Source organism: Salminus brasiliensis, chromosome 6, assembly GCF_030463535.1.
Source record: "Salminus brasiliensis chromosome 6, fSalBra1.hap2, whole genome shotgun sequence".
Classification (NCBI taxonomy): domain Eukaryota; kingdom Metazoa; phylum Chordata; class Actinopteri; order Characiformes; family Bryconidae; genus Salminus; species Salminus brasiliensis.
Window position 1 is genome coordinate 44591975 of NC_132883.1, and position 25045 is coordinate 44617019.

General features: G+C 43.2%; 1 protein-coding gene across 1 annotated transcript; it reads right to left on the reverse strand.

The window, feature by feature from the left end:
• Window positions 1–9772: 9772 nt before the first annotated feature.
• LOC140557762 (uncharacterized) lies at window positions 9773–18913 on the reverse strand. Its single transcript, XM_072682532.1, has 4 exons — window positions 18463–18913; window positions 14607–14634; window positions 14406–14501; window positions 9773–12155 (listed from the first exon to the last, which is right to left on the reverse strand). Exons 1-4 carry the CDS (start codon window positions 18682–18684, stop codon window positions 11728–11730), a joined length of 774 nt encoding a protein of 257 aa, XP_072538633.1. The 5' UTR covers window positions 18685–18913; the 3' UTR covers window positions 9773–11727.
• Window positions 18914–25045: the final 6132 nt, after the last annotated feature.

The following is a 25045-nucleotide window of genomic DNA, read 5'->3' on the forward strand; positions in this document are numbered from 1 at the left end:
TTAATGGCGTAGATCATTATAGGAAACGTGTAACTGAGGTTGGGGTGGGTGTGGTGGGGGGTACCAGCTATTAGGGTATAAGGTGTCCTAACTTTTGCCTTACGAGAGATACTTTAATATAACAGTATTTTCTCACACCCCTACAACAAAGAACATCTCTGCTTTTAAATTCTACTCCAATAAAGGCCTTCAAACGTTTATTTGAGCTTAGTTACTCTAGGAATCCTTTTTTAACACACACAAACACAGTCATATTAAGGCGATGTTCACTCCTGTTCATTTAACCTTTAACGCCACAAGGCTTATTTTGCACACTCGGGCGTATTATTCAGTAGTTTCAGGGACTTTTACAGGGCCATTTCTTGGTAATAGACGTGTGTGATGAAGCTCCAGAATTCTTATTGGACGATTAAAAGGTAACGTGCTTCTTAATAACTTACTGTGTGGTTCAATTGTTTGTCTACTGATGATGCAAGAAGAAATGTGGCTCAGCAGGTTGAACGTGTGACATAATGCACTTCAGCACCAGTCACTCATGCAGTTTTGCATAGTGTGCATTTCGGCCTGGCTAAATCATTAATCCTCCGCGGCCTTTCTCAGGCTGACCGGAGACTTTGTTTGGGTTTAGTTTGACCAGCAATGACCTCATCCATTCTTCACCCGTTCGCTCGTTCTGCTTTTCAGTGTTAAAGATGGTCTGAGATAGCTTATCTAGGGACAAAATGAGGGCCCCGGGTCCTACAATGTCTAGATCAGTGATCTGTAACCCTGCACCTGAAGAGCTATCGTCCAACCACATGAACCTAAACCTGTAGATGAATGTATGAGATCAGAAGGTCAGACAACCTGATCAACATCTGACCTGGCTGATCTAGGCCTCAAATGTTTGTAGGTCTGAAAGATTGCAGGCCAAAAGAACCCTGACAGGGCTGACGGAAGCAGGTCTGATCAGATACCAGAGTACTGCTGGACCTTTGGTTTGATATGTGTGTGTTGAAAGTTGAAGGACGGCATTTAATTATTTACAGCAATGTCAGAACAATCAAACAGATCTATATTTGGTTTGTGTATGTTTGGGGGGGGGGTAGTTAACTTGTAACAGTGTGTGTGAAACTACCTCCACCATGTTTGGAGGCTGGCTAGCTTTTACTGTGAGTTGAGTCTCTCACTGATTACTCTGGGGGTCTTAGTTATAGTATCAGTGTGAAACTACCTCCACCATGTTTGGAAGCTGTACTTTAGCGTGGGTAGCTTTTACTGTGAGTTAAGTCTCTCAGTGATTACTCTGGGGGTCTTAGGTAACTTGTAACAGTGTATGCGAAACTACCTCCACCATGTTTGGAAGCTGTACTTTAGCCTGGCTAGTTTTTACTGTGAGTTAAGTCTCTCATTGATTACTCTGGGGGTCTTAGGTAACTTGTAACAGTGTATGCAAATAATATTGCCAAAAGTATTCATCACATATGAACTTGAGTGACATCCCATTCCTAATCCATTAGATTCAATATGATGTCAGGCCTCCCTCTGCAGCTATAACAGCTTCATCTTATCTGGGAAGGCTTTCCACAAGGTCTAGGAGTTCTTCCAGATGATGTTGGACGAGAAGGCCTGGCTCGCAGCCTCTGCTCTAATTCATCCCGAAGCTGTTCTATCGGGTTGAGGTCAGGACTCTGTGCGGGCCAGTCAAGCTTGCTCATCCATGTCTTTAGGGACCTTGCTTTGTGCACTGGTGGGCAGTCATGTTGGAAGAGGAATGGGCCGTCCCCAAACTGGTCCCCCTTAAAAGTTGGGGCGCTTTGCATTGCGCTTGGAAGCTCACTGCACTGTACAGAACTGTGAAACTACCTCCACCATGTTTGAAAGCTGTACTTGAGGGAGTAGCCTGGCTAGCTCTCACTGTGAGCTGTTGATCTGCTTTAAAACTGTGCTCTATTGCGCCACCAAGAGGAGATTTAGATACTATAGGAGCGCCTTCTACACACTTCTCAGACACACGACTCAGTCATCAAATGCTTTGTTCTTATATTGGCCTTAACTATCCTAGCTGTTGTACAAATCCACAAGAGCAATGTCTTGTTTGGAAGCTGTACTTTAGCGTGGGTAGCTTTTACTGTGAGTTAAGTCTCTCAGTGATTACTCTGGGGGTCTTAGGTAACTTGTAACAGTGTATGCGAAACTACCTCCACCATGTTTGGAAGCTGTACTTTAGCCTGGCTAGTTTTTACTGTGAGTTAAGTCTCTCATTGATTACTCTGGGGGTCTTAGGTAACTTGTAACAGTGTATGCAAAACTATCTCTGCCATGTTTGGAAGCTGTACTTGAGGGAGTAGCCTGGCTAGCTCTCACTGTGAGCTTTTGATCTGCTCTATTAAACTGTGCTCTATTGCGCCACCAAGAGGAGATTCACATAAAATAGGAGGGCCTTCTACACGCTTCTCAGGCACACGACTCAGTCATCAAATGCTATGTTCTTATATTGGCCGTAAATACCCTAGCTGTTGTACAAATTCACGAGAGCAATGTCTCAGAGGCTGGCGAACCACATAATTAGCAGAAGGTTCACAGTTCAGTGTTGCTTCACTGGCTGATGTGAGGCCTGCCAGCCAATGGTCTTTCATTTTTGGGTAGAGAAAGTTTCCATAGAGTCACCAAAGAAAGGATAAACCCACAGATCCTTTTGCTAAAAAAAAAAGAGCAAGCCTTTTTTTAAAGCGTGATAGGACCAGCCTCCCAGGTGCGAGTGTGTGTGCGAGTGTGTCTGAAGGCCAGCTCTGGAATGTGTTTACTCCAGTCTATTGCGCTTGCATCATTGCTGAGTCATTGCAGTGAAATTTACACACAAGTGTGAAAAAGGGAGCGGTATTGTTAGAAATGACTCTGTACCTGCCAGGACAACACCTGCACAGGAAGTAGCTTGTGTACAGAAGCACTTTTTTTGAATGCAGGTGTAGATTAGAGAAAGGATGTCTTTGTCTGGAGTGTCTGGCACGGGTTAATGGGCCCATGTCACAGCAAACGCTCCGGGAGGTTGCTTAATTAAAAAAGTAATAATCTTTGACGAATACAGATACACACAATATTGCCAAAAGTATTCATCACATATGAACTTGAGTGACATCCCATTCCTAATCCATTAGATTCAATATGATGTCAGGCCTCCCTCTGCAGCTATAACAGCTTCATCTTATCTGGGAAGGCTTTCCACAAGGTTTAGGAGTTCTTCCAGATGATGTTGGACGAGAAGGCCTGGCTCGCAGCCTCTGCTCTAATTCATCCCGAAGCTGTTCTATCGGGTTGAGGTCAGGACTCTGTGCGGGCCAGTCAAGCTTGCTCATCCATGTCTTTAGGGACCTTGCTTTGTGCACTGGTGGGCAGTCATGTTGGAAGAGGAAGGGGCCGTCCCCAAACTGGTCCCCCTTAAAAGTTGGGGCGCTTTGCATTGCGCTTGGAAGCTCACTGCACTGTACAGAACTGTGAAACTACCTCCACCATGTTTGAAAGCTGTACTTGAGGGAGTAGCCTGGCTAGCTCTCACTGTGAGCTGTTGATCTGCTTTAAAACTGTGCTCTATTGCGCCACCAAGAGGAGATTTAGATACTATAGGAGCGCCTTCTACACACTTCTCAGACACACGACTCAGTCATCAAATGCTTTGTTCTTATATTGGCCTTAACTATCCTAGCTGTTTTACAAATCCACAAGAGCAATGTCTCAGAGGCTGGCGAACCACATAAGAGTGGCATTAGCAGAAGGTTCACAGTCCAGTGTTGCTTCATTGGCTGCTGTGAGACCTGCCAGCCAATGGTCTTTCATTCTTGGACTGAGCAGCACCATCTGCAGGAGGCCGAAGTTGCTACCACCTTGTGTTTGTAGTTTGTGGTTTTGCGGTTTGCCTCTGGGGGGGGATGGGGTATTTTTTTAAAAGCTTGGTCATTTTGGCACTTGCTGATTGGGTTTTATCTGAGGTGCCCAGACTGGGTCTGAGCTAGTGTTTTTTTGTTGTTGTTGGATTCTGAGAGTTTCCCCTTTGATATTTGGTGCATTAATAGATTTGTCCAGCGATTAATGCTAAGGTTATTATTGTTTCACAGTTCCCAAGAATGCTGTTTTTTGGGCAATGATTGGCGCATATAGCAAGTGCTTTATTGTACTCTGTTGTCGTATTGCCATTACTGAGTTAAAGTGGGAATATTCATGCAGGAAAAGGACATCTTGCCAAAAGATCAAAAGATGTGCAGTGCATTTTGTGAACATAGGTGTCCGGGGTGTGTTGACAGCTGGGTATACTGGTTGCTGAGCTTGCAGATCCCATTTTAAACATCTGGATAAATGTCGGGTTGTTTCCAAAGGGGGGGATGGGTCATTATATTGTTAAAGGACGGATGGTTTTGATTGATTGACTGATCAGTGGTACCTTATTGCATGTCATTGCCTGTTGATCCATAATCTGTCTGATGTGCGGAGCTACAACTATTTAAGTATGTATTTAAGTTGATTTACAAGAAAACTATCTGAAATTTGGGGCTTTTAGGGGCTTTTAGGCCACCAAAGGACTTATTTTTTTGACCCCATACATTCTAGCTTCATTATTCAGTTTGGTAACCGTTTGGTTTCGCATAGCTTGTGGAGTCCCACATATGTGTGGGAGTATGTGTTAGGGCATTTGAAACTGATGGTAATTATAACAGTAATGTTGTTATGAAAGTGTGGTAATATTGCCAATGCCACTTTACCATTCAGTTGATGAGCTATTTAGTAAGACTTTCAGTGAAACTGACCATGGCCTCGAAGGAACCTAGTTCTGTAAGGTCCTACCCACGTGGTCTAGGGTGTGAGCTTGGTTACAAATCAGTAGTAATGAATCCCAGGGATTGTAAAGTGGCTTTAAGTTCATGGGAGCCTTCAACCTATAAATGGCTACAATCCTCTAATCTAAAGTCTAATGTGCTGGGCTTTAATTCTGGGTGGTTATAGTAGTATTCGAAGATTTGACCCCATGAAGCCTAGGTTTATTATTCAGTTATTAGTTTCCAGTGCAGAAACTATTGTAATGTATTTGGTAACTGTTTGGTTTGGCATAGCTTGTGTGGGTGAGTCCCACCGGGTTATATGTTAGGGCCTTTGCGACTGTCAGTAATGTTTTTATGAAAATGTGGTAATATTATCAATGCCATTTTACTTGTAGCTAGTCTACCTTTCAGCTATTTAGTAAGACTTTATGAACTACATTCCGAGCATTAGATAAGTGGAATTGATCATTGACCATGACCTCGAAGAAACCTAGTTCTGTAAAGTCCCACCCACATGGTCTATGCTGTGAGCTTGGTTGTTGTTGAGGTATGGACCGGAAATAATGAGCCATAACGTGTGATACAAATCAGTAGTAATGAATCCCAGGGATTGTAAAGGGGCTTCAAGTTCATGAGTGCCTTCAACTTGTAAAAGGCTACAGGAAGCATGGGGGTGGATGGACTTTAGGTTTGAACTCAGGCCGCTTACACTATAAAAACCTGAAGGCCTATTTTCTTTCCACCCCCACCTCCTTCCTCTAGCAATCAATAATCGTACAACCCAAGCTTATCTCACTCAGTTCCTATAACCGGTTTGTCAGCGCTGCAAATTTGAGCCTGCCTGCCAATTATTTCACAAATCATGTAGGACCTGCAGGCAAACACTTATGCTCTCTGAATCAGAGAGTGTCATATTTTGCAGTCAGTCAGCCAGAGTACCAACTGCGGGTTCTAGCTTTTCGCTTTGTTTGTTTGTTTTGAACCAGTTGAAGATAAATAGATCAAAGTCCATTAATGCTGTAATAACATACTACTGCTACAAAACACTGCCAATAGAATAGGACTCTCTGGAGCAGATCAACATGAGCCTATTGGCACAATGTCTAAACATACCAGGCGTGAGCTAAAGGGGTATAAAGTCCCCCAGCATTGAGGAGCTGCGGAGCAGTGGAAGAACTGTGTTCTCTGGAATGAGGTGGTGGAGCTCCATCAAGTACTTTTGGGATGAGTTGGGGAGTTGGTGTTGATCCAACATCCTGACCTTACTAACGCTCTTGTCGCTGAATGCAATCAAATCCTCACTGCAATGGTCTAGTAGAATGTCTTCTTCTCTGGACAGTAGAGACAGTAACTCCAACAGAAGCAGGAGAAACTCAACTTTGTTCAGAAGAAACAATGAAGGAGCAGGTGTCTCAATACTTTTGTCCATTAAGTGTAGAGAGATAGATAGATTTGTTCCTAAATGTGTTCTTAATTGAAGGAAAGGGAAATCTTATTACCGTTAACAATCCACTCTTTTTTATATTTCTTTTTGAAGTTTTTCCAGAAGATTGACAGAGTACTCAGCACTGCACCTTGAGGCACGCCACAGGTCTGCTCTTCTCCGTGTTACGTCAGCGTTGCGGTTAACTATGAGATGATATCGTGACAGCAGTGACTCCAATAAATCTGTAAGTCCGGGAAATACGGTTCGTTATTTAGCCTCAATCAACTTAATAACCATGGAAAAATGTAATATCGGTGAGTCACTCCTACTCAGTCACAGGAGGTGCATGTAGTACAACTGTTAAGCACGCATTTTAGTACACTGAAAAGCCATGGCCCAAGTCTGAATATACTGGATTCAAATCCTTCCCCATACAGACATCTGATATGGGGCTAAATATGGATATCATGATATATATTAATGATATTTTATGGAATGTATGCAATTATCTTTATCACATAGTCACATATATAAGCTGTCATATATGGAGTAAATTAATTAATTAATTCATTCATTCATTCATTCATTCATTATTAATTAACATCACAGCTGATGTCCATTTCCTCTCCAATTTGGACCGCCAATTACCCAACCCGTACGTACCCCCCCAACACACGCTCCCTCTGACGCATGCACAGTCAAGCCATTCAACTGCCGCCGATGCAACCTCACCAGGGAGCAGCACCGCACCGAGGCCAGCACCGCAGCAAAGCGATGTCAGGGGAGCGCGACATCTACCCACCCTGGACAGAGCAAGGCCACCTGTGCTCTCTCTGGGCCCCGGCTGCCGATGGCTAGCAGCAAGACCAGGATTCTAACCAACGATCCTCTCATCATACAGACAGCGCCTCATTCCCTCAGCTGGACCGCACTTATTCACGAGCCCTCTGTCAGAAAGTGAAATGTGGGACAGCACAGAATGTGGGACCTCTCCTTTAAAGTTTCTCTTTTGGAGATGCAAGTCTGTTGCATTACAGTGATGATATAGAGACATAAGGACAGTTCATATATTCTAATATATGTCACATATATCTAAAATCCATATGTTGCCCTATATCACATAATGATGCTATATGTGAGCAGGCCTTTCTGGAGCTGGATCTACAAGAAACACTTACTCTAGCCGACTTCCATCAGAGGCTTCCAGCCTCAAACACGTTTCCCTTTGGCCGGCCGGAAGCAGGATGGCCTCAATCACAGTCTGCTAATAGATGGAGAGGATGACGCACGGATGAATCGACCACAAGCGGCTATACTCCGGGAAAATGCCTGACTTTCCTGCATTATGGTGTCTGGTCTGTCTTCTACTGCAATCATGTGGACAGTCAATGCGTGCTCATTTCCAGATGATTCCGTTTTTAATTTAAGATTTAATGACAGCAATGGCAGTGTGTGTGTGTGTGTGTGTAACATTAATACACACACACACACACACACACGCTTAGTTATTAAGTGAAACCAATAAACAGCCTTAACAATAGCCTGTATGACCCAGTCAGCTTCCTTCAGCTCAACCTACAACGTAGGCCTACAGTGGACATACCTGTGTGTCCCTCAGTGTCCTCTTATCTGAAAACAAAAATATGGTCACCCACCATCCAGATTGGATGATCAGCACACATTTAACCTGGTGTGTCCAAACGTTTGACTGGTACTGTACAAACGAGGACTTTTATGATCACACCTGTTCTTCTTCTAAGGTTCTTCTAGAGTTCAGATAAGAGACATTTACATTTACTTCTCCAGAGCGATTTACATAAGAGCTTCACTGTTTACTGAAGAATAACCTCAGCTAGTTTAAAATAAAAACAATTAGACTAAAATTCAAAGCTCCTCTAATCTTAGACTCTACTAAACACAAGTCAATATGGAGACCATAATACTCTTCTCTTCACCTGAGTACTTTCAGAAGAGGAGGGTCTTCAGTCTGGGTTTGAAGACAGCGAGCGTTGGACTCTGCTGTTCGGACACCCAGGGGAAGCTCGTTCCACCACTTCGGTGCAGGACAGAAAAAATTCTGGACGCTCGTCTTCCGTGGATCTTAAAGGATGGCGGGTCGAGCCGAGCCGTACTTGAAGCTGGAAGGGCTCTTGGTGCAGATCGGCTTTTGACCATCGCCATCAAGTACGGAGGGGCTGGCCGGTCCAGTCTTGGCGTAGTAGGCCAGAGTCAGAGGTTTGAATCTGATGAGCTGGGCAGCAGCTACAGGAAGCCAGTGAGGAGAGACCGAGCACCTGGGTGGCCTCTCTAGAGAGGAAGGTTGTTGAACAGGAGAAATCTGCATGGCCAAGTCAGAAATCCAACTGATCATCCATGACTACACCAAGGCTTCCAGCTTCTGTAGCTTTAGTGAAGTAACACTTATACATATATATATATATATATATATATATATATATATATATATATATATATATAACCTCTATGACAGGTTACAGCAACTCAAACGTTTTTTGTGAATGGCTCTATAGACAACTAGTGCACCATTCAAACACCCCTGAAGCTGTAGATGTTTGTGATGGGGGCGTATCTTCATAAGTAAACCAGTTAAACCGCTGTGGGGAAAATGTGAACAGCACACCCAGCCATGGTAAATCCCCCAGGCACAGGTAATTTTTCCACATCTGTGCACAAAAAGGCCTGGTATGAAGAACTCGTTCGTTTACAGTCCGACGTCAAGTCGAGTGATTAGCAGTAAATTGTCAGACTGTCAAAGATGACTGATGTTTCTGTACTGTAGGCCTCAGTACGTGTGTCTTATTGTTAGAGAAGATTGATTCATGATTTATATACACTAGCATTGTACTATACAGCGTATACACCAATCCTAGATCTATCTGCAATGTAATTATCCGGTAGTGTACATACAGGGTATAGTGTGTGTGTTCTGTTCAGGAGGAAATGGTGGATTGTGAGAAGTGCAGAATGGGTCTGTTTAATGTAAATTGCCCAGAAATAAAAAAATAAATAAATATGCAGGTAGGAAAATACATCAGGAAAAGAAAATTCCAGAAATTTTCAAAGTTGGGAAATGTACCATGGGAATTAACAGGATTGTTTGGGAATAAAATGGGAATATTTTAAGCTAAGGGTGAGAAACGTACATGTTTTCATTAAAAAATAACTGATATAATATATTGAAGCATAATAATGGATAAAATAATGCGATATGATATCATAACAGTTGAATAGCAAAGCTGCTCCTCAGTCCCAGGCACATAGCACATCACGCACTGAAGGGCTATCGAGACCACCCCCTCTGCATGCACTGCTTATTCCTGCATCACATGTGCAGCAGATGTCCAGAGGATTTCTAGAAACCTGACACTCATCTTTTTTTTACTGGTAATTTACTGGAAATGTATCTGCATTTTTCCACCCCTTTGCAACCCTAGATAACAGCATCAAAGCATGATGGCTAGATGAAGGCTTACTTGCATTTGCTTTCTGAAACTCTGAACCTCTGGGGTTAATGAAGACAAACAAAATGAATATATTATTTTTAATATACTTTATTTAATAAGAGCTTTTCATTTCAACATAAAAATATAGCATATGTAAACTGAGTATATACAACATTCTGAACAGCATAATGCATAGTGTTTTCTTTCACGTTCTGGAACAGACTCTGGAGCATTTCCAGACTCTGTGACGTCCCCCAAACAGCACAGCCACATCTCGCTATGAAATATGACGATAACATTTCTGTAAAAGAATTTTTGGGAAAGTTTCCGTAGTTTCTTAAAAAGGTAGAAATGACACAAATCAGACATTTTGACCCTTCAGTGACACAAATCTGATGTTTTCTAGAGAAAAATACCAAAACTTTTCAAATCAGATCTGAGCCACTTCCACACATGGTCCTGGACTGGTAACGTATCTGATTTGTGGCCACTTTAATAGAAACGGGCAGATCTGGGTTTAGACTTACTTTAGGTTACTGAATCGTCCAGTTTTGGCCGGTTTGTTCGTACTAAGGACAGAAATGGGTCACTTAGCCTTTGTTCATATCGCTGGACAAATCAGATTCATATCTTAAATCAAATTTAGAAAATGAGGGATCAGATTTGATCTCTCGCAGCAAGAAATCTGATCCCTCATTTTCAAAATGATTTAAGAAATGAATCCGAATTGTCCTGCGATATGAACAAAGCCTAAGTGACTCATATCTGTCCTTAGTGAGAACAAACCAGCCAAATCTGGACCACAAACATTCGCACCGTCCCTGCTTGTAGTGGATATCTGTACTGATTGCTTCAGCTCTGAGGCCTAGCCTCAAACTTGTAAACTATTTCTATTGGTCAGTCAAAAGTTTGGATATTTATTTATTTTTATTTTTTTTAATTGGACACTGGGGGAAAAACTACATTTTGGGAGATGGACCAAGCCCCAAACTCCTTCTCCTGGCCCCCCAGCCCCATATATTACCCTCGTTTCCAACTTTAACAGTATCTAAGAAAATTCGCAGCCACCTCCAACCCCCTTCTTCCTCCACCCTTCCTCCCACTGTCGATCTTATTTCCAAGTCAATGTAAAAAGATTTAATATTTTATTTATTTTGCAGCATTTCTATTGGTCCAATCATCCTGGTATTTGGTCGCAGATTAAAGTATGGCCACATTCAAATGATGCTAAAAAGTATAAAAATGGCAAAAAGTGAGATGCCAGGTTATTGCAGAAAAGAGTTCCGTTCCACCTCAGGGTGTGGGCCGCACTAGAAAAGCACAAGTCAGTGTCCAGAAATCTGAATCAGATTTGAAACCACATGCAAACGTGGCTTAAATCTGACCAGGAAAACGAACCTGTTGCTGTTCCGACAGCAGAAACCCCGTCCTGCTCAAACTGGACATGCTGAATGATTGATCTGATTTGAGCTGCCTGACTGAACACCACCCTGAACCATTGAGAAGCACCGATCTGACCTGAGCAAGAAATGAGACGTGAGCATAGACTCAGCGTAAGGCCTTGGTCCAGCTCTCCTGGCGTTTATCCTGGAGTCAATGTGTCTTAGCACTGCGGTTTTGCACAATGAACAGCAGCTGCGCTGGGTTTGTACTATATCTATCTGTTAGACAAAAACCTCGCAAAAATGATAGAGTCCGCTTATTTTCAACCATAGACCACAGCTGTACACATCACAGCACCTTCAAATCTGATGAAAATAACAATACACTTACTGACACTGATGACTGATGTGGGATGGACTGATAGTTTCGAATATTTCTCCACTTGTTTCGGTGAAATAAGTGGAAATAAGGCCTCTAAAATGAAAGCAGGTTGAGGAAAACTGACATCTAAGGGTTAAACTATGCATAGCATCCCGATCCTCTCCCACAGGGCAGAGGTTTCTCTGTACAAAGATATACAAGTAGTGGAAGAAAGACACAACATTACTACTCATATCAATAGAAGTAAAGTACAACCCCGAAGTATTTACAACCCCGTCACGGCCTAACCTGTTGGCTCGTAATGGGCCATGAGGAACGTTTTGGCCCCCACGTCCCCTCCGCAGTCTATGAAGGACAGGTTGCTTGCCTGCACCGTGAGTATGTCCCCCTTTTGCAGGTTGAGGACGTCTTGAGAGTACTTGGTTTTTTTCCACATGAAGTCTTTCCAGTAGATGTATTCAAAGACCTCCAGGAAGGTTCTGGACTGGTTCGGGGAGCCTTTGTAATACACCACGACGCTGTGGGACAGCATGATCTGCTGAGACTCTCGTTTAGTATCTGTGTTCCTGTAGGTGACCTGCAGCGAGATTCTGTACATCCCGTCTTTAGGAATGACCAAAGACTCGCCTTGCAGGGTGAAACCAACCGTGGGCTGTTTTTCCTTCCATGTGATGTTTCCGGTTGGACGTGCAGCAATGTCGACACAGTTAACTATACAAGGAGCAAAAAGAGAGGCGGTCAGGACACATTTCACTGACACATTTCATTAGAAATTCATTAGAACTTAATTATGGTACCAATCATGGTGCTGGTGTTCTCTTAAAGGAACCTTACATGACTGCACTGAGAGACTCAGGTAGCCAGCCAGGTAGATGGACTGATAGACAGACATATAAGTAGACAGGCAGGCAGGTAAACAGACAGACAGACGTACACATAGATAGCCAGGCAGCCAGACAGACATATAGATAGCCAGACAAATACACAGACAGGCAGACAGACTGACAGACAAAGGTAGCCAGCCAGGTAGATAGAATGACAGGCAAATAAATAAAGAGACAGACAGGTAAACAGAGACAGGCATATGGGTAGATAGACAGGCAGCCAGACAGACATATAGATAGCCAGACAAATACATAGACAGGTAGCCAGCAGTGCAGACAGACAGATAGATAAAAAGACATGCTGGTAGACAGACAGACAGGTAATCAGACAGACAGATGAATACGATAGAAAGATATTTAGACAGACAGACAGACATTAAAGTTGCGAAACTGGCTTTCTCTTTCTGCTGCTGTATTTATGTCCTCTGGGTCAGTTCAGTGTTGACGGCAGTTAACCATCAACCCTGAATTCTATCCAGCTTTTTAAGCGTCAGGCTGTTTCATCAGCAAGTTGGCCCGTGTCCGCAGTGTGTGTGTCTTCACTGCAGCTGTCCTGGAATTTTCATCATCACTTCCCCATGATCTCTTCAGATGACTCAAAACCTTCTTAACTTTCAATGCATGTCAGTGCAAGAAGATTTTAATCGGAGTCAGTTTGGAGCATTTCTATTGGTCCATTCTTCAGGAAATTTGGACACAGTATCAAGAAATCGGTCATTTTACACAAGTAAACAAACAGACACGAGCCGTCCATCACCTCCCTCCACCCCACAAGATGATAAATCACCACCCCACTGCCTCTTTCCTCTCATCTGTTCTGTGTTCATTTGATCCTCTACAGCGACCTGTAGGAGGATTTCTGAGAGTTTGGACCTCCTTATGCACCGACGCTGTGTTTAGATCTCTGCCTGTTTTCAATGCTGACATTTTGATTAGAGGCTCCTGCTGTTGCAAGCAACTCTCTCTAATTCCTCGGAACACTAAACGCCAATTCATGCGTCTGTGTGGAGTCAACGCAGAGTTGGCGGTGTCGCTTGCGCAAGTGGCCTACGCAGCCACCCGTCAGGCAAAGGGGTTTCTTAATGCTTACAAGCGAGTGTGGCGGAAACCGAGCGGGTCATGCTGGATGCTGTTGTTTACTTTTCCTAAAATCTCTGCAAGAAAGAGAGAAAAGACGTCAGAAGAGAGGAGAGTCCGTCCGGCCGGCCGCTGAACCGAGGCAGGAGGAGGGTGAACTGTCTGTGCTTGTCTGGCTGCTGAGAGACATGGAGAAGGGGATGCAGGTGGATTTGCTGATGTGGTTCATCAAGTGCAGCCATTTATCTCTCCATGACCCACGCTCATCCAACAGAATTCAAAAGTGCCGGCTACTAAGCGGGCCAATCACAGTAGGGTATGCAGCTACGCAGAGGCAGAAGCATAAATTGACCCCTGGCTAGTGACCCTACTACAAAGGAACAGCCCCACCAGTTCGTACAGAAGTCCCTGTAGTTACTGAGTAATACACCTACAGCTTTGGAGTGTTAAGGGGTTAATACTGAGTAAGATGTTAGGTCTGTGGCTCCGCCCCTACACAATATGTTTACTGTTGATTCCCATCTGCAGATTAGAACCAGCCCCCTACATCACATAACCTTCCCTAACTGAGAATGGGGCACTGAGACCTTGCTGGGATTTGACAAGCAGCAGTTAGACTGTAGGGCCGGTCTAGAGCACCCAGTTCTGAGTAAATTTACCTTCCCTTCCTTCTCAGAAACAGAAATGTACATGACTTCCCAGCTTCAGAGTGGAGCGACTGCTTAACTGCCTGCTTCTTAAGAGACTCAGGAGATCATAGGCTCAAATCCCATCATCAACAACACAGAGAACAGGAAGGCCTCAGTTCATGTGATATGGGGCATCCTAGCCTGCATGTGGGCATTAACAGTAAACAAATTGTGTGGGGGCGGAGCCGCAGACTCAACATCTTACACAGTATTTAATTAGTTCAGTAATGTCTGAGATGGTTGATTAAGCTCAGATCTGGAACGCTGCATGCTGCTCACCTCCAACAGTAAGTTAAAGACGGTGTAGTTACCTTTCAGAGAAGCTGAGGGAGGTTGCTTGGGGTCAGGGTCGGAGTCAGGGTCATAAGCAGCCACTTGCGCTTGAACTATCTGATGATCTTGAGCTTCTGGGGGAAAAGAGGGGAAGGCGTGTTACTGAAATCTACAATAATTTACCATTAACTGTTGTTAGCATTGTCAAAGTCATATCGTGAAGAGAAGTGAGGAATTACCGTTTTCCCTGCCGTCGTGTCCTCTGTCCTGTGGAAAAAGAGACAGTTCACAGACGTTAGATCAGTGACCGGTCGTCTTGGAAGCTCTGCTAGCTTGTTTCTATTGTTTATCCAGCAGCTTTTAAAAGCTGCAGAATAGAGTTCAGTACATGGATGTGACGACCCGGGAACCTCAAACACTGCTGTTCCTCCTACAGAAGAACCTCCAGCAGAACCAAACCAGAGCTGGAAAACAGGCCAATTCCAAAACCTCAGAACTGTTACATCACAGTCTTGACTCCTTATATATTCACAACCCCAACGTTTACATAAACCCCGCCCTCTAGAGAAAGCCCTAGACGGCTGATACTTGAGAGCAGCTCATCACCTCCAGACTCTGCCAGCTATGGGAATACTGGAACCTGCTCTCGAGATCTCTGCGGTCTTCCAGTGCCAGTTTTCACTTTTTGAGAAGGAGCTCAAAATCATCACCCAATGAAACGAAAGCTGGGGGAAGCAAACAGGGATCTGCCCTAGGCTGAAAGCTAACAACAGCTGATTAGCTTTTACCATCTCATCCATCATCTGTGGCCTCCAAAACAAGCTGAACTCCCTCAGCTGAAGCAGCCTGGAGCTGAACCCACATCAGGATGGACAGCACTGGCGTATTTTCTGACAGCCCCAGTGAGACCCTACAAGGCCAAACCCAGGGGGAAAAATCCGGTAAGACTAGAAGAACTAGTCCGTGTTTTTGTGCTGTGCTATTATGATTTATATGGCGTCTGTGAGCCAATCACAGCAGGGCTTGGTATTTTGTTTTTCACCAAAAACAAAAGAAAACTCAGCGTTTCTTCTGGTTTTCATTCAAATGGTGAAATAACAGGGTGGTAAATCGGCTTGTTAAATGACGTCTAAGCCTTTTCCAGCCGACCGTAGTCCCACACCTGCTAACTTGCACTGTAACAGACAGGGAAGATCTTACATGAGCGTTTCTGTAGCCTCGAAGCAGCACTTCATGGAGATGTAGCTTTAAATGGGCAGAGCAGCTGGGATTGCACAATCCTGAACTCCTCCGAGCAGTTGGAGGAAAAGTTGCCAAGAAGTGAAAACAGAAAGACTTACAGAAAAGCCAGGCCGTTTGCCTTCGGGGGGAAGAATCTAGGCCAGAGCTTGGCAGATTATCCTAGCTAGCACAGCCTGTGTTCTGCGTCTACATGTGGAAGTTTGCTGGGAAGGCGAGGCCCAATGGTTTTAAGCCATCTGCTATTAGAGACTTGTCCTAGTGTGTCTTACAGATCCCATATTTGAGATCTCATGCAGAATCCTACTGTATGTAGTGCCAGCATTGAGGGGGTGCAGGGAAATGCAACCACCTCGGCCAAAAACATTGGCGACATCTGGTTAAACTTGCAACCCCTTCATTTCACCTACACTGGATCAGCGTCAGAGCTGGGAACGGCGAAGGTCTGCAGATTTAACGAGAGCGTATTCCCAACTGTTCTGGTAGTGAAACCAGAGATGAGAAGAGAAGAACCACTGATTTAACAACCACTTGAGCATTTAGCTTCTTCCATTGCCTAAAGGAACACTAAAGAACCCAGCATTTTAAGGCCTTATGGATGCAGTTCCTCAACTAATACTCAGTAATGAGGTCTGCAAGACATGCATACTGCATTTCAAGTCAAACAAGTTACAGCTTCACCAGACATGTTCTAGAGCAGCTCTGGTTCCCAAGCTCCCACTGTCGCTTCCCTGCTGGTTCCAGGCTTTATTTGATGGTACTGCAGCTGTTGGTTCTGAGCATCTCCACAGCTCACAGTAAAGATCTCAGCACTGGTCCTGCTGTAGTTCTAGAGCTGTAGTTCTCAAACCAGTCCTCCAATTGGTCTTCAGGGCCAAGCAAACTCCCCCAAGGTCTTTAAAGGATAGATCTTCCCACAATGTAACGCCGTTAACACATTACTACCATTGGTACGGCATGCAGTTGGGATGTATTAGGGTAATATCATAACCCACAATAAAAGGCTGAGTAAGTACCGGTAATTGTACGGACGCATGCCCAGAAATTGGCTCATGCAGACTGTGGGATTGTGTATCAAATGTGTGCAGAACAAAAGGCTGGGTTATGTCACACCAATGCTGTAGAACACAGTAGGGACATTTTAATCATGAACAATTTAGGGTTCCTCATGGGTTCTTCTGTAGTGAAGGTCCATTTATCCAGGGAAAGAACCAACAAACCAGGCTAAGATTCATTCAATCAGGCAAAGATTCCTTTAACCAAGCAAAGAACCAATCAACCAGACAAAGAGCCATTTAACCAGACAAAGATCCAATAAATCAGGCAAAGAACCATTTAACCAGGCAGAGATTCATTCAACCATACAAAGAGCCATTCAACCAAGCAAAACTTTATTTAACCAAGCAAAGAACCATTTCCCCAGACAACGATCCAAAAAATCAGGCAAAGAGTCATTCAACCAGACAAAGAAACATTTAACCAAGCAAATATTTATTCAAGCAGGCAAAGATAAATTTAACGAAGCAAAGATCCATTTAACCAAGCAAAGATCCATTTAACCAAGCAAAGAATCATTTAATTTAACCAAGCAAAGAATCATTTAACCAAGCAAAGATCCATTTAACCAAGCAAAGATCAATTTAACCAAGCAAAGATCCATTTAACCAAGCAAAGATCCATTTAATTTAACCAAGCAAAGAATCATTTAACCAAGCAAAGATCCATTTAATTTAACCAAGCAAAGATCCATTTAACCAAGCAAAGATCCATTTAATTTAACCAAGCAAAGATCCATTTAACCAAGCAAAGATCCATTTAACCAAGCAAAGATCCATTTAAACAAACAAAGATCCATTTAACCAAGCAAAGATCCATTTAACCAAGCAAAGAACCATTTAACCAAGCAAAGAACCATTTAACCAAGCAAAGATCCATTTAAACAAACAAAGATCCATTTAACCAAGCAAAGATCCATTTAACCAAGCAAAGAACCATTTAACCAAGCAAAGAACCATTTAACCAAGCAAAGAACCATTTAACCAAGCAAAGATCCATTTAAACAAGCAAAGATCCATTTAATTTAACCAAGCAAAGAATCATTTCACCAGACAAAGATCCAATAAATCTATTAAAAGAACTCAAATGCTGAAATGGTTCTATGTGTAGAAAGTTCTTTGAAGATGGATGAAACAAAAAGACATTTCTTATGCAGAACCATTGCTTTTACAAAATGACCACTGAGAGGGACTCTCTGGATGCCTAAACGGATCTTTGATGAAAAGGTTCTTCTCTATGATGGAAAATCTCTCGTGCACGTGGTTCTAAAAACCCACTTGGTCGACTAGAACGGTTCCACTATTGTCACGAGTCAAAGCACCATGTAGAACCTTTTTTGTTGCTCAGAAGTTGTAGAAGTGCGTGTCTGACCTTGCTGTCTTTGGTCAAATAAACAAAGTCCAGAACCAAGCGCGAGATGCGCTTCCCTTCACTCTGCTCTGAAATGGTTCACGTGAAGCTAATCTTCTGCACCAGCACAGTTCTTGCTATACGAGGTTATTAAGATGATGATGACGCATTAAAGTCATATGGCTTTAATATGAGGAAGATCATATCTGTCTTTACTGCCTGTGGCCAAATAAACAGCGTGCAGTAAAAGTGAAAAGCACGCGCTTACGCTAGGAGGTGTGTACCACTAACACGAGCACTAGTACCTTCCACGCGCTTTAAGAAGATCCGCGTGCATCGAACTGACCCCACGTCAATGAATGACTGTTGAAGGTTACCGTGACGATCACGTGACGAATTCGTTTTATAATCGATCAAATATTTTTTTTTAAGTAAGCAGCCCAGTCCTACCTTGCACGCGGGGTTTTGCACGAAGAACATCAAGCACAAGCACAGCGCCAGAAGCAGGACGAGGACGATGACAGCGGCGCGCGTGACGCACAGCTCGCGCTTCAGGGCGCGCTGAGTGCGCAGCGTGGTGTCCGTTTCCAGCAGCATGTTGTAGGGCTCGGCTCGAGCGCCCTCCTCTCTCTTCAGCTCCGTCGGTGCCATGCGAGACAGCAGGTCTCCCATCCTCGGTTTTAAGCTCTCCGGTTGATCACATTCACCCACGGCTTTTTTTTGTGTTACGTTGCGTATCGACGCCCAAAACAAACATCCAACCCGTGAAGTTTCGTCAGCGTGGAAGACGCCGTGTGGCCACTCAACTCACACAACCTGATTAACCAATACCAGGCTACTTCCTGCCTGCTGCCTCTCTGCCTGCCTCTCTGCCTGCTGCCTCTCTGCCTGACTGCCTTTTACTCACTGGACTGTGGTGGGCGGAACGGGTCAAAAGCAACACCATGCAACTGATCTAGCTCAGTTAACACAGAAACCAGTCTGTTTGATCTGACAGTCTGTCACCATAGTTACCTTTCTCAGGTGTCCATCCATGTATTCCTGTGTGCACTTTCATTTCATGGAAATTTCATGAAAAAGTCAATCTTCGCTCACAGATACTTGGAGATACACTATATGTCCAAATATTTATGGACACCCCTTGTAACGAAATCATTTAGCTACTGATGTAGATGTGCAGATGCAAACACACACACAGATTGTCTAGTCCCTGCAGAGACAAAGTGCAGAGACAAAGTTGTCTCTTGGACAGTAGAGACAGTAGAGTCTTGTCTCTTGGACAGTAGAGACAGTAGAGTCTTGTCTCTTGAACAGTAGAGACAGTAGAGTCTTGTCTTGTGGACAGTAGAGTCTTGTCTCTTGGACAGTAGAGTCTTGTCTCTTGGACAGTAGAGTCTCGTCTTTTGGACAGTAGAGTCTTGTCACTTGGTCAGTAGAGACGGTAGAGTCTTGTTTTGGTCAGTAGAGACAGTGGAGTCTTGTCTCGTGGACAGTAGAGACAGTAGAGTCATGTCTCTTGGTCAGTAGAGACAGTAGAGTCTTGTCTCGTGGACAGTAGAGTCTTGTCTCTTGGTCAGTAGAGTCAGTAGAGTCTTGTCTCTTGGACAGTAGAGTCTTGTCTCTTGAACAGTAGAGACAGTAGAGTCTTGTCTTGTGGACAGTAGAGACAGTAGAGTATTGTCACTTGGTCAGTAGAGTCAGTAGAATCGTGTCTCTTGGTCAGTAGAGTCAGTAGAGTCTTGTCTTGTGGACAGTAGAGACAGTAGAGTATTGTCTCTTGGTCAGTAGAGTCAGTAGAGTCTTGTCTTGGTCAGTAGAGACAGTGGAGTCTTGTCTTGTGGACAGTAGAAACAGTAGAGTCATGTCTCTTGGACAGTAGAGACAGTAGAGTCTTGTCTCTTGAACAGTAGAGACAGTAGAGTCTTGTCTTGTGGACAGTAGAGTCTTGTCTCTTGGACAGTAGAGTCTTGTCTCTTGGACAGTAGAGTCTCGTCTTTTGGACAGTAGAGTCTTGTCACTTGGTCAGTAGAGACGGTAGAGTCTTGTCTTGGTCAGTAGAGACAGTGGAGTCTTGTCTCGTGGACAGTAGAGACAGTAGAGTCATGTCTCTTGGTCAGTAGAGACAGTAGAGTCATGTCTCTTGGTCAGTAGAGACAGTGGAGTCTTGTCTCGTGGACAGTAGAGACAGTAGAGTCATGTCTCTTGGTCAGTAGAGACAGTAGAGTCTTGTCTCTTGGACAGTAGAGTCTTGTCTCTTGAACAGTAGAGACAGTAGAGTCTTGTCTTGTGGACAGTAGAGACAGTAGAGTATTGTCACTTGGTCAGTAGAGTCAGTAGAATCGTGTCTCTTGGTCAGTAGAGTCAGTAGAGTCTTGTCTTGTGGACAGTAGAGACAGTAGAGTATTGTCTCTTGGTCAGTAGAGTCAGTAGAGTCTTGTCTTGGTCAGTAGAGACAGTGGAGTCTTGTCTTGTGGACAGTAGAAACAGTAGAGTCATGTCTCTTGGTCAGTAGAGACAGTAGAGTCTTGTCTCTTGGTCAGTAGAGTCAGTAGAGTCTTGTCTTTTGGACAGTAGAGTCTTGTCTTTTGGACAGTAGAGTCTTGTCTTGGTCAGTAGAGACAGTAGAGTCATGTCTCATGGTCAGTAGAGACAGTAGAGTCTTGTCACTTGGTCAGTAGAGACAGTAGAGTCTTGTCTTGGTCAGTAGAGACAGTGGAGTCTTGTCTCGTGGACAGTAAAGACAGTAGAGTCATGTCTCTTGGTCAGTAGAGACAGTAGAGTCTTGTCTCGTGGACAGTAGAGTCTTGTCTCTTGAACAGTAGAGACAGTAGAGTCTTGTCTTGTGGACAGTAGAGACAGTAGAGTATTGTCACTTGGTCAGTAGAGTCAGTAGAATCGTGTCTCTTGGTCAGTAGAGTCAGTAGAGTCTTGTCTTGTGGACAGTAGAGACAGTAGAGTATTGTCTCTTGGTCAGTAGAGTCAGTAGAGTCTTGTCTTGGTCAGTAGAGACAGTGGAGTCTTGTCTTGTGGACAGTAGAAACAGTAGAGTCATGTCTCTTGGTCAGTAGAGACAGTAGAGTCTTGTCTCTTGGTCAGTAGAGTCAGTAGAGTCTTGTCTTTTGGACAGTAGAGTCTTGTCTTTTGGACAGTAGAGTCTTGTCTTGGTCAGTAGAGACAGTAGAGTCATGTCTCATGGTCAGTAGAGACAGTAGAGTCTTGTCACTTGGTCAGTAGAGACAGTAGAGTCTTGTCTTGGTCAGTAGAGACAGTGGAGTCTTGTCTCGTGGACAGTAAAGACAGTAGAGTCATGTCTCTTGGTCAGTAGAGACAGTAGAGTCTTGTCTCGTGGACAGTAGAGTCTTGTCTCTTGGTCAGTAGAGTCAGTAGAGTCTTGTCTCTTGGACAGTAGAGTCTTGTCTCTTGAACAGTAGAGACAGTAGAGTCTTGTCTTGTGGACAGTAGAGACAGTAGAGTCTTGTCTCTTGAACAGTAGAGACAGTAGAGTCTTGTCTTGTGGACAGTAGAGACAGTAGAGTCTTGTCTTGTGGACAGTAGAGACAGTAGAGTATTGTCACTTGGTCAATAGAGTCAGTAGAATCGTGTCTCTTGGTCAGTAGAGTCTTGTCTTGTGGACAGTAGAGACAGTAGAGTATTGTCACTTGGTCAGTAGAGTCAGTAGAATTGTGTCTCTTGGTCAGTAGAGTCAGTAGAGTCTTGTCTTGTGGACAGTAGAGACAGTAGAGTATTGTCACTTGGTCAGTAGAGTCAGTAGAATCGTGTCTCTTGGTCAGTAGAGTCAGTAGAGTCTTGTCTCTTGGTCAGTAGAGTCAGTAGAATCGTGTCTCTTGGTCAGTAGAGTCAGTAGAGTCTTGTCTCTTGGTCAGTAGAGTCAGTAGAATCGTGTCTCTTGGTCAGTAGAGTCAGTAGAGTCTTGTCTCTTGGTCAGTAGAGTTAGTAGAGTCTTGTCTCTTGGTCAGTAGAGTCAGTAGAATCGTGTCTCTTGGTCAGTAGAGTTTGGTGGGGCTCACACGGGTGGAACATGGGCTAGCTAGGTGGGTTCCAGGTGGGTTTGTGCAGGTGTTGTTAATTCCCAAATGGGCCATAGTGTTACAGCCCACCTTAATCTCACAGGGGTCCCAGCTAAGCCTTAATGTGCAGTGTACAACCCAGATGGGGCCCATGTTTAACCCCTCCTGGTCCCATCACTGACCCTGGTGGGCATCCATATGTGAGGCTAACGTGGAACCTGAGGACCAAACGTTCTGGTTCTGGTGGCTAAGAGTGCAGTAGCCAAGTCAGTGAACTGTTTCTGGTGGTGTAAAGAACCGTGCTGTTGGGAGTGTTTGGTTCTATGTGGCTCCAAAAATGGGTCAAAGGGTCTTTTTGGACTCCTTTTTGCTGAGAGAGTAAATCACTTTCTAGAAGCCTCTATGTGTCATTTCCTGGAGAGAATGGCTTTAAACTGTCCACTTCTGGCACTGTTTCCTAACACTGCCGCTGTGCAACCCTAGCAAATGTGTGTTAGCTGTCCTTCCTCTTCTCTGATTACGTGATGGACCAACACTTACTATTTTTTTGTTTCCATTTTAAAAACTCAGCTAACATGACTCACTGAATCATCATCTGAATCATCAGCAGTTAATAATACAACACTTGAAGGTGTCTGTACACCAAAGCCAGGCCAGGGTTAGGGTAGCACACAGGGTTGTGGCTCTTTTGGTCACCATCATGACATTTGAGGAGTCCCTCCTGCCCTCTAATAACACTACAGTGCTGTAGGACAGTCTATCCACACCCTCTGTCCGTTCTCAGCAACTCCCCAGGGCTGTTCTTTCCAGTCATCTACACTACATGTCCAAATACAGGACATCCCTTCCAATGAATGCACAGCATGTCTTGTCCTTGTAGAGAAGCATTACCAATACTACAGGACTCATTGATGCTGATAAATAAGCATGACCCTATTGGCTCCATACCTAAAAATGCCAGGCTTGGGCTTATAGAGGGGTATAAAGCCCCCAGAAGCACTGAGCTGTCTGGAATAGGTTTAAAGGTTGGGATGAGGTTGGGGTTGATGAGGTGGGGTAGTGATCGTTATCCAACATCCTGGCAATCAAATCCTCACATGGGTTAGAGCTCCGGGTTATTGATAACAGGGTTGTGGGCAGTGAAAAAACTGTGGTAGCAGTGCTGGGCGAGCTGAGACCGTTCTTCAGGCTTGACTTCACTTTTATGTGACATTTTGTCCTTGGGTGCCTTAATAGGTGAATACAATTATACTATATTAATTATACTAACTATATATATTAATTATACTATATTACTATATGATACTATATTAACTATACTAATTATATATATATATAGTAATTAAACCACATTACTATATTATTCTGGATTAATTATACTATATTACTATATGATACTATATGAATTATGCTATATTAATTATACTATATTAATTATACTAACTATATATAGTAATTATACTACATTAGTATATTGTTCTGGATTAATTATACTATATTACTATATGATACTATATTCATTATACTATATTCATTATACTATATTACTATATTATACTATATTAACTATACTAATTATATATATATAGTAATTAAACCACATTACTATATTATTCTGGATTAATTATACTATATTACTATATTATACTATACTAGCTATATATATTAATTATACTATATTACAATATTATACTATTCTAACTATATATATATATTATACTATACTAACTATATATATTAATTATACTACATTAATATATGATAATATATTAACTATACTAATTATATATATAATAATAATACTATATAACTATATTATACTATATTAATACTGACGGACCGACTAGCCAGCCGGCCTGGAAGAGGCAATAGACGTCTTTTAACACAGGTGTTGGCTGGTGATTGGCTGAAAGACAAGCTTTCATATCTTCATTGTTGTTGGTTTTCACTTTTCTCCATAATCTGAGTCTGGCAGTTATTTTTATACTGTATTAGAATTTCATAAAGAATGGACCAATAGAAATGCTCCAAAATGACCTGCAACCGAATCTTTTCACATTGACTTCCATTGAAAGCTAAGCTGTTTTTCCCCTTCTCCTGTAAAGCTGCCGTTCTGGAGATACAAGTTTTTTGTGACGGCCACGACATGCTGTAACACAGAATCAACTACAACAGTCAGCTTAAGCTTAATGCTAATGTCTGAGGCCATGTGTCTGTTTTTGAGTGGGTCATGTGGGTCATGTGGGCTCACTGAGAGACAGCTCCTTTGTACTTTTTCCATCCCGGTGACTTTTCCCTTTCTGCTCGTAGTTTTCCACACTTCGAGATGCAATATCGCACCAATTACCACACTCAGAGGTCAGCTGCTGAGTAAGTTCTGGATCTGCACTAAGCGAATTCCATTCAGAGACGAGTGACAGAGCACCGCCGGACGCAACAGGAAACCATGCCGAGTGCTGAAATCTGTGAATCAGAGTTGTGATGCAGTAAAAGGAAACAGTCCTGCCAACAGGATTTCTAGCAACATGATGTATGTCTGGCTAGCGGAGCAGTTCCACTTGGGGGGCGAGGGGGGGGGGGGTTGCCTTACAGGAAAGTGAGCACTAAGGCCAGTCTCAGATATTCTAACCGCCAAATTGGAAACATTCACATTCAAGCTTGCTTCAATAACTCACTCAATTACTTAATCATATTTCCTGAGAAATTTGCAGACATTAGCAATAATAGATTAAACATGATATAATATTATATTCAGACACTGTCCATTACTCAGAATCCAGTATCAAGAATTGAGTTTCCACTATTATTCAGTATCTACTAGAATTTTATCCACTATGATTCACTATGAATTACTCAGTATCCACTATGAATTATTTTCACTATATGAATTTTGTTCACTATGAATTACTCAGTATCCACTGAATCTGTAGAAAGTCAGTAGAGAATCTATAAAATCTGTAGAGAATCTATAGAGAATCAGTAGAGAATGAATAGAGAATCTGTAG

Excerpts from the sequence above, each read along its gene's own strand:
- LOC140557762 (XM_072682532.1), bottom strand. The coding sequence starts at position 18,684 with ATGGGAGACCTGCTGTCTCGCATGGCACCGACGGAGCTGAAGAGAGAG. Across the intron at positions 14,635-18,462 it reads TGCAAAACCCCGCGTGCAAG|GACAGAGGACACGACGGCAG; the intron begins GTAGGACTGGGC and ends CTTTTTCCACAG. Across the intron at positions 12,156-14,405 it reads TCCCTCAGCTTCTCTGAAAG|TTAACTGTGTCGACATTGCT; the intron begins GTAACTACACCG and ends CTCCTTGTATAG.